This window comes from Rhea americana, unplaced genomic scaffold (genome assembly GCF_003343005.1).
Source record: "Rhea americana isolate MKP2758 unplaced genomic scaffold, rheAme1 scaffold_105, whole genome shotgun sequence".
NCBI classification, from domain to species: Eukaryota; Metazoa; Chordata; class Aves; order Rheiformes; family Rheidae; genus Rhea; species Rhea americana.
Window position 1 is genome coordinate 3,246,144 of NW_028185095.1, and position 13,887 is coordinate 3,260,030.

At 34.6% G+C, this 13,887-nt stretch overlaps 1 protein-coding gene across 12 annotated transcripts in view; it reads right to left on the bottom strand.

The window, feature by feature from the left end:
- The window catches only part of NEB (nebulin), a 61,139-nt gene that overhangs the window by 38,089 nt on the left and 9,163 nt on the right, over positions 1–13,887 (bottom strand). For all 12 annotated transcript variants that reach the window (XM_085308892.1, XM_085308877.1, XM_085308917.1 and 9 more), the window contains exons 14-37: positions 13,440–13,547; positions 13,242–13,355; positions 12,248–12,445; positions 11,686–11,790; positions 11,187–11,291; positions 10,993–11,097; positions 10,407–10,514; positions 9,595–9,708; positions 8,870–9,067; positions 8,122–8,226; positions 7,515–7,619; positions 7,114–7,221; positions 6,635–6,742; positions 5,620–5,727; positions 5,176–5,280; positions 4,979–5,083; positions 4,653–4,751; positions 4,293–4,403; positions 4,023–4,127; positions 3,205–3,309; positions 2,674–2,778; positions 1,419–1,523; positions 1,032–1,136; positions 536–640 (exon numbers count right to left, since the gene is read on the bottom strand). In XM_085308892.1, coding sequence (XP_085165018.1) covers positions 536–640; positions 1,032–1,136; positions 1,419–1,523; positions 2,674–2,778; positions 3,205–3,309; positions 4,023–4,127; positions 4,293–4,403; positions 4,653–4,751; positions 4,979–5,083; positions 5,176–5,280; positions 5,620–5,727; positions 6,635–6,742; positions 7,114–7,221; positions 7,515–7,619; positions 8,122–8,226; positions 8,870–9,067; positions 9,595–9,708; positions 10,407–10,514; positions 10,993–11,097; positions 11,187–11,291; positions 11,686–11,790; positions 12,248–12,445; positions 13,242–13,355; positions 13,440–13,547 — 2,739 coding nt within the window. The remainder of the gene's footprint in view (positions 1–535; positions 641–1,031; positions 1,137–1,418; positions 1,524–2,673; positions 2,779–3,204; positions 3,310–4,022; positions 4,128–4,292; positions 4,404–4,652; positions 4,752–4,978; positions 5,084–5,175; positions 5,281–5,619; positions 5,728–6,634; positions 6,743–7,113; positions 7,222–7,514; positions 7,620–8,121; positions 8,227–8,869; positions 9,068–9,594; positions 9,709–10,406; positions 10,515–10,992; positions 11,098–11,186; positions 11,292–11,685; positions 11,791–12,247; positions 12,446–13,241; positions 13,356–13,439; positions 13,548–13,887) is intronic.

Consider the following 13,887-nt stretch of genomic DNA (forward strand, 5'->3'; position numbering starts at 1 on the left):
AAAGAAAGAAAGAAAGAAAGAAAGAAAGAAAGAAAGAAAGAAAGAAAGAAAGAAAGAAAGAAAGAAAGAAAGAAAGAAAGAAAGAAAGAAAGAAAGGTTACCTAAGAAACGTAAGGCAATAGAAATAGAGAATTGTGAAAACTATCTGCAGCAATAATATGGTAGAATTAGTGCATATGTGTCTTTAACATATTTACAAAAAAAGTTTAGGTCAAAAGAGTAGTAGTTTGTTTCTTAATCATACTAAGAAAACAATGGAAGCTTCAAACCTTCATAATTTTGAAGTGGGACTTAAAATCACTAGAAAAATTACTCAGAACAGATATTGTTCCAAGGAACAGAGGGAATAAGTAGACTGTCTCTAATTTCAGTAATAGCAAGCCTTCTATTTTTAGATGTTATGTTCTGTGTTCTACCATGAGATATTCATTTCCATGCCTTGACCAGAATTTGATTGTCTTTAGAGAAAGATGCAATTACAACATAAGCAAACTTTGAAGAAATACTTAGCAAGAATACAGATTGTCTTACTTACCCCACTGTAGAGCACCTTATTTTTTTCTGCTAGAGCAAAATCTGGTGTATCCCATGCATAACAGCCGATGCCTCTAAGCCATGATAAGTCTTCCTTATATTTAACCTTTAGAAAAGAAGTAAAAGGTTTCAGTTTTAAATGGCATCAAATGGTACCTGATCAGTACTGAAATAACACACTAATTAACACATTTTTTTTCAATGCTACTACGGATTTTACATATATTTATTACAGTGATAACAAAAAAAAAAAATCCAAGCAAATACTGCTATTGAAATTAATGGAACAGTCTTAACTGATTTCAGGAGACAAACTGCAATTTTAGCCACTTTATTTGCTCATGTCATTTCACAGATCTGCCAGGCAAAAGTGTACAYCACTCTTTCAATTCCATTGATATTGCCTTGATTTTCTTAAGAAATATGGACATTTTCTATATTTTGGAGACTTCCACTTAGGTTTCAGCATCTCCGATTCAGGAACTACTTGAACTCACATCACTGATAGCATCTGTGACTGCACGATGATGGGAATGCTCTGGCCGGTCTGGGATAGATCTCCAGATTCCCAACTGACTCATGTAGTTTTCTTTATATTTCACCTAAAAAGAAAGATAAAAGCTGAAATAAAACAATTTCAGAAAAGAACACATCAGCCACGCAATTTTAAAGTATTCCTTTTTCTGAAAGGTCAGAGCTAAAAACATGAGATTGAGATTTATCTACATTTGTGTCTTCTGTAGAAGGACAGAATTTAATATTAATAGTGCTAATTATATATTTCTGATTGTTTGACATAATCAAATAGAGTAGTAGTATAAATGGCATATTCTAGACTATTAAACGACAAACAGTAATTAGGAACAGAAATGTTGTATACATACACTGCTAATATCATCAGTGACCTTTCGATGATAGACAATATTCAAAGCATCTTTCACTGTGTGGTATTTCCCCTTTGCGTTCTCAAAGGTTTCTTTGTAGCGCAACTGATGAGAAAAATAATTTATAAAAGAAGAAATTACATTTATCTGTCAAGAATTGTTTTAGTTACATATCCTACCTTTTAAGAACGATATCAAGGGATGTGTTACTTTTCAACATGTTAATGTAAGCCCTATGAAATTTCAAGAGGATTCAGTTGCCAAAATCAATTACAATTTGACTGAGACTCACAGTGAAAATTGTGGGAGAAGWAGTTGGCCCATCAAAAACAAAGTTTTATCATATTCACTTTCAGACTGAAGAAAACACTTCCACATATCACAGGGTCACTTTCCGAAAGAGAAAAAGTGCTGCATTTGGCATAAAAAAACCATTTATCCCTTCCTCCCTATCCTGGTCCAGAAGAAAGCAGTAAGATCATAGCCTTGGGCTAATCTTCTCAGAGGAGAAATTCAGATGTGCAAAAGAACTGGGACACACCTTTACAGAATTTAAAACCACTCTTAAGACACCAGTTGGACAAATCCACAAGCCAAAACACCAGCCCAGTATATGCCTTCTCAGGCTTTTCCAGGGCCCCTGGGCAATGTGCAAGTTGAAATACATAGCAAAAGTCTCACTAATGAGTAGACTACTATTAGCCATTGCCTTAAAGAATAAATCGCTATTCTACACTTGAAGGAAAAAATAATTTCCTCCTCAAATCCTCAACTGCAGCAATTTAGATGAAGTTTTTTCCTCTAATCTACTTCTAAGTGAAAAATGAATGAGTTCCCACTAAGAGTCAAGTTTATTCCTCACACTTATCTAAGATAAGATATCTGATATATTCTAATGTATTCTATTCTGGTTCCAGTATCAATCATTTCACTCTAGTCTGCACTATTTGGAGATTTCATATGTAAGCAATTTGTTCTGAACCTATTTTTCTTCTGTTCTATCTCCACACTTCCACGCCAAAGAAAGTGAAAATAAATTATAAAGAATGAAATCAAGCATTACAGTGCCCTCAATCTAAAACTTACTAATCTTAGTAATACCAAATTGAAATACATACACAAATGGAGTGACCACATTCAGGACCCACACTGGGATATTTTGCTGTTTACATGCATTTCCCCCCACAGATCTTTTTCTTCTTCTTGTAAAGAAACTGAAAAAAAAAGTAAGCGAAAGTATTCATGGGCTACATACATCACTAGCATTCAGGTATGCTCTCTTGGCTCTGATCAAGATTGGTGTGTCAGGGACAGGTGTGTATTTGTCCTTCATCTTCTCATATTGGATTTTATACTTTTTCTAAAGCGAGACAGTAAGATGGAAAAAAAAAGTTATACCTTCAGCCTCAAAAGCATTTGTTAAACTGGCATTACGCTAAGGTGCTACACTGAGTGCACAAAGATGTTACTCCTGCAAAGTGCTTCTATCAAAACACTGTGAAACAAGCCCAGATTTTTAGCTCTTCCTAGTTCTTATGGATCTTGTAACCCACATCCCTCAGATTCTGCAAACAAGCTTTTAGAAACAGGTATCTTATAAAATACTGAAATGTATAAAGATGTGTATTGGTTTACCAAGCTAACATAGAAAACACAGAATTTAAGCGTAAGAGGCACAAAACCAAACAGCAAACAGATTTAAGTCTTGAACCTACCATTAAAATCAGAAATAAAACTTCCAAACAGTTCAGCATAGTGATATCAAACAAAAGAGCAAATATCTTACCTCACTAACCATGTCCTTTACATGCCTAGCATGGGTAAAAGCTGGAGTCTGACCACCAGCATGGTGATGGGGTCTTTCTTTTGTGGCAAGCTCCACATACAAATACTGCAGTAAGAAGAAAAGAATCCAAAAATATACATTTCAAATAAGTTTTATTTGAAAATTTTTTCCCTTAAAAATGATTGTAAGTTCACAACGCACATATAACTACACAATTTACCCTAGAAGAAAGTAATGTGCTCTTTCATCTTCTACATTCTCTTAGGTTATCTTTCTCTATCAATATTCTTGATATTTTGTAAATGCCAGTAACACACTCACAGAAAGTCATAGGTACGTGGCATTAGTGACCTTGGGCTCTGTATCCAGACCTAACTTTAAATAAAATTGTTCAAATTGTCTGTTTCTCTCTGGCAGGTATCTTTTTGTTCTGTGAATTTAAAAAATCCGTAAAATTTGTAGATAATAGCTCAGTTAAAGAACTCTTATATGAATAAAGAAGTGATGATTAGTAGATTAGATAAAAGCAGATGAATAAAAGTGTTTATTTCTCTGAGAAAATCAAAGTTTCAGAGAATCTGAACAAAACTGACAGGGCTTAGTGTTCTACTTCAGACAGACAAAGTGGGACATGTCCATTATAGAGACGTGGTCAACACGAGATTTTACAGCCACTTGAAAATGAGGAATGGCCATTTTTAAAAGTACCCTCTAGGAAATCTGTATTGTTTTGAAACACCCTAGAAAATTTTTACTGTACTTTAACAGAATGTTAAGAGRGATCCCCCAGATGTTTTCTCTCAGTAAAAATTTGTCACCTGGCTCTGTATTTTTTGTCCTTGTTTGGCTCTTAAGAAATCAGGTGTATCAAGGATGGAAGTATATTTTGTCTTCAGCTCCTTGCCTGCAGCTCTGTAAACCAGCTAGAAAAAGACAAATCCATGAATTATTTCTTCTGATACAGATGCCCATTTAGCAGCTGGCAATCACAGCTTTGCATTCCATACATTTCATGAAAGTCAGTGAGAGTATCTGAGTTTTTTTTAATTATAACTAACACAGATAGACAAAAATAATATAGAACTTACTTCACTCAAATGTGTTTTTAATTCTTGAACAGTCCTGTATCCAGGAGTATCCAATACCACACTGTATTTATCTCGCATCTTCTTTGCATTATCAGTGTATATATAATTAGACTGAAAAAGAAAAGCAGTATCACTTAGGAAACTGTTATTGTTCTTGGCAGTAAAGAATTTTACAGTGCAATCCAATAGAAAAGAATCATACTCTGTTCCTAGTACATTGAAACAACTACTTAGTTGCATGGCAATACATGTTGTCATGGTCTTTATTCATTTTTATGTACTTAATTTCTTGTAAATACTTAGCATGCACATCAGTAAATCAATCGTTGTTATATATGCTTTTCAGAAGAAAAATCTTACCCAAAGTTTACGCAGCTGGCGAGCACGGACCATGTCAGGCGTATCATATAGGAAGCAACCCAAGCCCTTCAACCACTTTAGATCCTCTTTGTATTTATTCTATAAGGCAAGTAAAAGAAGATAAATCAGAAGTTAACTATTGGGATCAACAATCCCAACTGCTGGGGACTGATTACTGAATAAACACAGTTAAAATGTCTTTACTCAAGAATAGAATGCAAATGATGAGTCAAATTCTACTTCCATTAGCACATGAACATGAATCAGTAGAAAAGAATGAGGCCTGCTGAATTCATGTACCACGCATCTTAACAGAAGCTGCTTACATCACTTGCGATGTCCACAGCATAGCGGCAGTGTAACACCTGAGGTGTGTATGGCAGGGGAATCAAGTGTCCCTGCATCTTAAAGAAATCTGACTTGTAGATGAGCTGCAAGACAAAGAAAAAATAACATTTCACGTGTTTGATCATGCTGAATATTCTAAATCTCTTCAATTTTTAAATGTTAGAAAGACACATACATCACTGACAGCTTCCTGTGTAGCTCTGACTTGACGGATTTCTGGTGTGTCAGGAGTGGTATGAATCTTGTCCTTGTACTTGTGGTATATTGCCCGATACAGCCTCTGTTGACAGAGACAGCATTCTACATGTTAAAAAAATAAAAGCTTAAAACAGCAAGTGGGTTAGCAGAGTTTAAGTACTTTTCTCTTTAGTACTTCATATTTAGTTCTTCATGGCAAAACGTTAAAAGTTTGGGCTTTTAAGAACCTCAAAAAGTCATATATATCAACTCCAAGTTTGAATTAATGATCCCTTGCCATTCTTGAGAGAAGTTTGTCTAACCTGTTCTTAAAAGCCTCAAACAATAGGAATCCCACAACCTCTCCAGTCCATGTATTCTCATCCCTACTATTTTAGGCATTAGAAATATTATTGAAAATACGTACATATATTTACTGTACCTCATTAATGACTTGATTCACTTTCTTTACATTTTCAAACCCAACATCTTTAGGTCCCAGAGTATAACCTTTAGCTTTCATATGTTCATAGGCTTCTTTATATTTCAGCTACAAAGTGGGAAAAGGAATTTTTAGATAGAAGAAAAACATAAAAAAATTAAATTTGCTTGTGATTCTACTTACACTGTAGTTCTGGGAGTATTCTATGCAGTGTAAAGAATCAAATTTTTAGAGACACTCCAGTGAGACTTAGCTGTATCAGTCTTTAAAATATCTGGGCATCACCACTATTTTTGCCTTTAGAATGCGGCCTAAAATTGCCGTTTTAAATTTCTCTTGTATCTAAGATATTAGTAGCTGAGGAAAATTACATCTTGATATTAATTTATTCAGATAATTGTAGAATTCAGTTACATCTAAATTCTGTTAAGACAAATATAATCAAAGTCAGGGCCTGGAGTGAACTAACAGGCCTTAATTGCCCTGCCCAGCCTCACCTGGGGCTTCAGTCAGTGCATGAGCTTTGTTGTAGGTGTATCCATCTGCAGCCCTGTCTCCGGCCTCATTTCCTGAATGGATCTTGCACCTACATTTTAGGTAGCTTGTCTCTAATCTTCGTTCTAGCCTCATCTTCTGGATATACCTTGGACCTATGTTGTATCCTTATCTCCCATCTTACTCCGGCCCTCTCTCCTGCAGCTCCTGACTGGACCTCCTGGATGGCTCCTGGACCCGGTTCCTCACCTACCGTGTCTTGGACTGTTGATGCAACCTGTTATTAGCACCCTGCTCTGCCTACTCTGCTCAGATACTGCAGGACTGCACCCTGGTTGGTGAGGATATTTACTGCCATGAGCACCCTCAGCCCCTAGCTCATCCCTCCCCTGTATTGCTCTCTGACAGTCAATCTCATATTTGAGAAATAACAGTCTCAAAWAGTTGTATACTCGCACAAGATTTCTGATGAGCACCAAATATTCCCTTGCAAATCATGTCGTAGAAGGACATTACTTACATCACTGCCAATGTATTGGACATGTTTAGCATGCTGAAAGCTTGGGGTATTTGTAGGAAGTTTGTATCCAGTAGGTAGAGCATTCAAACCAGCCCAGCGATACAAATTCTGCAAGGAGAGAGTTTACGACAATCATGTGAAATATTTGAGACTACTCAATAGCTGTGTAGAAAATATCTTATTTACAATTGGTAAAAGATTTCCCTTTTACAATCATGTCTATACCATTAGGTATGCTTGTAGATTAAATGAGAACATCTTCTCACTTTAATTTTAAAGCAGTGAAATGTAGCTTCTTTATCTGAAAAGCTAGAGGAAGACATTAACTTTTAAATAATTTACTTCTTGAATACAAGATAAGTCTGTGAACTTGCAAAAAGAGAAAGATCCTCAGAAACAGGAACATGCATCAATTACACAGGACAAAAATGTGTTCATTGCTTTTTGTGTCCTGTTAGAAATAGAATTTTTATACTTACTTCACTCTGTATTTTGTGTGCATGATTTGCCCGCTCCAAATCTACTGTTTTATTAGTAGGAATCATTTTGCCTTTGATATTGTGTCTATATTCGCTGCGATAGATAGCCTGAGAAAAGGAAAAAATAATTAGGGAGAGTCCTAATAGCCATGTTTTCTCATAGTATATATTATTTGCATACCTGTGGGACTTTCTTTCAAAAGAAAATATATGACAGTTTCTCCTATTTAGGCAACTTAATGATTGTGTTGTTTGTGTTCTAATATCTTATTGATGGCATAGGCAACAAGTTGTAGGTATCAGCACAGAAATAATTAAAAAATATTAAACGTTACTTTTCTGGAACTTCTAAGGTAACAGCATATGTAAAATTCTAGATGAAATGTGATACAAACACTTACTTCACTCAGATTCTTGCCACTGAGGACATTCTGGACATAAACAGGAGTGTCCATGACCACAGTGTAGTCATTCTTCATTTTCTCTGCCTTAGATTTGTACTTAATCTGCAGAGAGAAATTCATTTATTATAGAACTTATGAGAAGACATATATTCTGGAAAACCAAACTTACCATTCCCCCATTTTAATGGCTGAATCCTCAACAAAGGATGGACCATAGGATTTTGAGAGGGGAAAAATACCATAAAAATCAACATCAAAGATATATGTTATATATCCTTCTCTACTGAAATACTTGATTTGTATTATTTAAACTTCATTAATCTGGAAGAAGTAGATATTGTCTGGGTTTATTCAGGAAAGCATTAACATATGTTTAAATATATGTCTGCTCAGAAGAGGTCTTGAAAACAGTAATTCTTCGTTCAGAGGCATTAGAGCATAGCAGAAATGATTAAGAATTCATACAGAGAGGGATATATAACATTTTTGCAGATTATATCTGGCATAGAAAAAATATGCACTATTTTCACATTATCCATCATTTTAATACCGTGTTGTGAAAAAAAGCTAAGAAACAGGACTAGCATAACCAGCTCAGACTCACATCACTGCGAAGGTCATATGCATGTTTGGCATGAAGAATTTCAGGAGTGTCCCAGACAAAGCAGCCAATGCCTTTCAGCCAGTTGAGATCATCCTTATATACCACCTAAGGTATAAGAACAAATMAGCAATCTGTAAGACTTCCACTATGAACTAATCTCTTACTGCTAAGGTGTGAAACAAAATTGTCGAACGACAGTAAGCAAAGTTTCTAGTATTTTGACTTTCTTTGGTTTGAGAAAATCAAAGTAATTCCTTTGGAGTGACTTATATCATTTTTCTTCAGTGTTTCAGTTTAACCAATGAATAAAAAATCCAAATGGTTTTTAAAAATGTATTTGCATAGCCTACAGGCGATGATTTAGCGATAGATCAATGACCTACCCTTGGGCCAACCTATGCAGGGTAAGTGTGCAGAAGCTTTGCATCAGCAGGATTTTCTCTCTAACCTCCAGAGTTTCCACATCTTATGCAACCAAATGATAAAGGACAATTTACACACAGAGATGGCTGAACTGGTAGAACTGTAATGTTATACAACCCTGAAATTATGCAAGCTTAGCCACATCTCAGCTGAACACTTACTGCCAAGTGTTACAACTCACAATAAAGATGCTGTTTAGTGTATAATCTAATACCTGCATGTACCAACCTCAGAACACTCTAAGTTTTTGCAAAATCATTTCCTCTGCATAAATGTAAAAATCTTTTCTAAAACTGAGCCATGAATATATGATTTGTGTACTTACATCACTAAGTTGATCAGTGACTTTTCGAACATGGGCATTGATTTGAAGATCTGGTAGACACATCCACTCATGAAGATGTGTGCGGTAATCAATTTCACTGACTTTCTTCTGTGCGTCCTTAGCAGAAATTATGTCTACCATGTCTGGAATAATGTGGATTTTGGCTTTATTCTTTTCATAGACTTCCTTGTACAGGCGCTGCAGAGTAAAAACACTACATCAATGATACTGGAAAACAGTCAAAGCATTCACTGCTAATAAACATATGTTGACAATTTTTGCTGAAGCAAAATTATTGACATTTTCATGGAATGGTTGTTGAATGGCAATCATTATGGCTATGACTAAAACTTACAACTTGCTTTCTCTAAAAATAATTTGCAGATAGGGAACCTCCCAGCCTGTCATACTAATTAATAACTGCTAAAATATGACTTGACAATTTTTCATGGTACTCATGTTTTAAAAGGAGATAGATTAGGTAGTACTCTGTTTTACACACAAATATACTATACTAAAGGTTTAGTCATGCAGGTGATTTAAAAGTTGAGTCAGAAAACTGAAAAGACACATTCATAAGCGTAATATAGGATTTAACAAATACTGAACACTGCCCAATGCCTATTGAAATATAATATCTGGATGAATGAATGAATGTGGGTTCTTTGAGCATCCTCTTCTAAGTATGGTTTTATGAGGAAAACATACATTAAAAAAAAACTTACATCAATATTAAGCTTTCCAACTCTCAGGCACCTTGCTGTGTTGGGATCATCTTCAACACCTCTGGGTAATGTGTACAATGCTTTAAACTTGTCATACTCTTCCCGATATTTTACCTAAGCAAATGCAAAGAAAGGCAACAAAATAACTTACTCCTAGTGAGACAACTGTATTTTTGGAACCGAACTCATCAGTGAGCAAAAAATTCAGTTAAGTTCAAGAGGCAGAGAAAGCTGCTCAGAGAAAGATTTTGGTTTTCTATTTTACTTTAAGCAGCAAAGAAATYACACCATAACTATGATGTTTTAAAAAATAAAAATAGATGCTGGGAGACTTTTAAATAAAAAGCTTGAATAAACAATTTATATTTTGTTCTAGCTCTTTCATTTAAAGATATCTATGAAGAGAGTGATCTCTTAAAAGCCTCAGTTCATTAAAGCATTTGCTTTCATTAATCTGTACTCAGTAAAGCATCAATTAAGGAAATACATAAAATTTAGTGTTTTTTTGTGATCTAGACATTTGTGCAATTTAGACTAGAAAAAAAACCTAACCAGTAATTTTCAAGAAATAGTTTCTTTTACTATAAAATGTGGATTTTTCTTCAATGCAAAGAGGAAGCAAAGGACTATCCAACTGTTATCCAAATGATTATCACAGAAAAGTCTTTATTCACAGACATAAATTATATTTAAAATTAAATATAGAAGATAATTTTGAGAATTTGTTTGATGCCTATGGTATATGCAATGCATGAAGGATTTCATTGCCTGAAATGATCTGATTGAAAAAATAAAGTATTTCATTCACTTACTATACTAGCATTATGCTTCAGTTCTTTTGCACGTGCTAAGGAGACTGTATCAGAGGGCAACATATAGCCAGTAGCTTTCACTTTATCCCAGGCTTCCTTGTAGAGATTCTATGGGGAAATAAAAAGTCTCYGTGAGTTTGAAAAATTCTTCTCTATACAATATAAATCAAAAGCCCTCCTGTTCTCATTTAGACACCTTAACTATTACTTGAGAGCAAGAGACCAGTTTACTACTTAGGATAGTCTCTTACCAGACTTAAAAACATACATGAAGAGTGACAAAAGGTCATTTATCTATTTTTGTCTAAACCTCATACAAGAACTGGTCATGGTTCTAGTACAATTTTCTTCAGGGAATACATTTATTAATGCATGTACTTTGACAAGACTTGAACTACAGACAGGAAACATGCCCTCTATCTGAAATGCAGTACTAGCATCTTCACCATATTCAAGCAATCCAGAAGGCTACCACTGGCTTTAATAAGCTCTGTGTCTGGGAGTTTATCTTCAAACAGAATGAATAATCAAAACAAAATGAAAGTCCCATACACTGAAGAGAAACAAAAAATGTTAAAACACTTACATTGCTAAAAAGATGTTTCAAATTTTGAACTCTTTCAGAATCCACTGTTTCAGTCACAGTTGTATACTTGTCTTTAGTTTTGTGGTAATTTGCTTTGTATTTCACCTGCAAGATGAAAGAGAGACTTAGTGAACTTGTTTCAATTCTCAGAAGGAGCAAGGGGAAAAGCATGAGGAGAAAAAGTGGAGACTCACCTCACTAGCATTTATACCACTCTGCACTGCAGTCACATAGAGAGGTGTATCAGTAACAACACCAAAGTTCTGCAAATTCTCTTTTCCTGCAGCTGTATATTTTATCTAAGGAAACAGACCAAAAAAACCCCACAAAACATTAATGATGAAAAAGATCAAAAAATTCCCTGTCAGCTTCCTTGAACACCAGTTCTGGAAAACTGAAGCACCATGATTACAGCCCAGTTAAGACCATTCTTAAAGGTGACAGGTGATATAGAAATACCCAATATATAACAAAAATGAACTGAGGCATCCTGAAAACTGCATCATATCATTGTATAGCATGTAGCAGGCTTGGAGTACTCCCAGCAAGGCAAGACACTATTATCCCTGCCTATATGTCTCACTGAGATATTTTGTGCAGAGTGTTCTGAACTGGGACAAGTGTCAATCCCAGTGAATAATAAATGGAAAAAAATCTTACAAGTATTTACTTATTTGAAGATAATATGCTTACTTGGCTCTGGAGGTCATACGATTTTTTAGCATGCAGAATTTGYGGAGTATCCCAGACATAGCATCCAAGTCCCTTCAGCCAATTTAAGTCATCTTTATATACCACCTGTATGGAAGAAAACAGACTAATCAGTTAGGAAGATAATTGCCCTCTATCTGAAGAAAGTAGAATTTGTTTCTTTTCTACTTGCAGTACCCTCTACTGGGTACTGCAAAGCAGAAGAATACTACTGAATCTGATCCAGGCTAATTCAGTAGTTACAGATTATTTAGAAGTTTATATGGAAGCACAAAGAAGACTAGCCCATCTCACAGTTAACCTGAATGATTGTTTTTCCTACAGAATTTACAAGCAAAACCAAACCAAACAACCAGATCAATAAAATGCCCTGAAGAAAAACGTAATTTTTGCTACTATCTACTATACAGTCTAGGAGCATGGTTAGTAATTTCATATTTAAATACTTTGAAAATATTTGAAAGTGTTTCATATTTAAATACTTTGACAAAGCAACATAAAATGTATTAAAATTTCAAAGAAATACATGAAATTTCATACATACATCACTCAAAATCTCCTGGGCTTTTCTGGCTTGAATAACATCATTTTCTTCAGGTGAACAATTCCACTGATGAAAGTAAGTTCTGTATTCTAGATCACTGAGAATATATTGGCATTTTTTAGCTAGCACATGATTCATCATGTCACTTGGGATATGGACATTTGCTTTGGTATCTTCATAATTCTTTCTGTATGCCAACTAAAARGGAAAGATTGGAGAGAAAGCAAGAAGAACAAATAGTGTTTTTCTCTAAGATAATTTTGACTCTAACAGGATACAGGTTATAGCATAGTCTGAGGCATACTTTCTGGAATTAATGGCTGAACTTTCACAGGCTTCAGTAGAAGAAAATGTTAACTTAGAGAACTTATTAATTAACTACCATTTATTCTAATGGGGTGCTACAAGGACAAAAGTGATTTTCAGACAATATAGCTGGTGTGAAAATTTATAAGACTCCAAGGTTAAAAAAAAAAAAAAAAAAAAAAAAAAAAAAGTGTGATTTATTTTAGTTAGATCTTCCTGTGCAAATGAAGATAATATCTGGGATCATATTAACTTTATGCTTAGAATGACATGCTAAATGTACAGTGGTGATGATAACAGAACATCCACTGTGCATTTATACTTCTAGTTCTTACAATTTTATTTCAATATAAAATTGAAATAAAACTAGCAGTTTTTTATAAAGCAAAAGTATCCCAGGTCATACAGTACTTTCAACTGCTCAGCGTCTTAAATTTAAATAGAAGAAGGTAGTTTTTTTCTATTCTAATATGTCTAATCACTGAATAACTTCCTTCTTCATCTCCTAAATCATTTCAAGTTCAATTATGCACCCCGTGTAAAAAAATAACCTTTCATGAAACATATGAAAATACTACTACTACTAATAATAATAATATTAAGCATGGCATTAATTATTTTTAATATGAGAATCACAATAAAATATAGAAAAGGGAAAATATTACAGCAAGAATARTTCTCTCCTTACCGCGCTCCTTATTTTCTGGAATGCTAGTGAGTGAATGACACCGGGGAAATCACCAATATCCTTCCCAGCCAGGTAATGGCCCTTTAGCTTCTCATATATTTCCTTATATTTAAGCTGCAAAAAATTCATGTGAAAACTGTGAAGTTCATTCTAACAACACATAGCAGAAGAGAGAAAGAACTGAAAATTCATACTAACCTCACTATTAATGTAATTTGCATGCTTAGCTCCAACAAGTGGGATGTACTTCTCATCCAAAGTATACCCAATAGGCTTACTGATTTCCCAAGCATTTTTATAAAGTTTCTAGACAAACAAAACACACATAGGTTTTGAGAAAAAAAATCCACTACAGTTTCCAAGAAACATATTAAATATTAGCAAAAAAGTCTCAATGTGCCATTTTTATTCACAGGGGATACAACTATGTTTACAGAGTAGTCCCTTGTTCCATGAATGGTCCCAATAAAGTAAAAGGAGAACATTCATTTCAACACTTTCTTTAGTGTCAGTAAGGGAACCAGAATTAGTGTGCCAACCCAGGGAAGTAATTTTGCATGAATGTGAACTGATCTCAGCTTTCTTCACTAAATTCACTTTTTTTGAATGGTGACCTTGAATTTGACATTTCTCATTCAGAATAGTA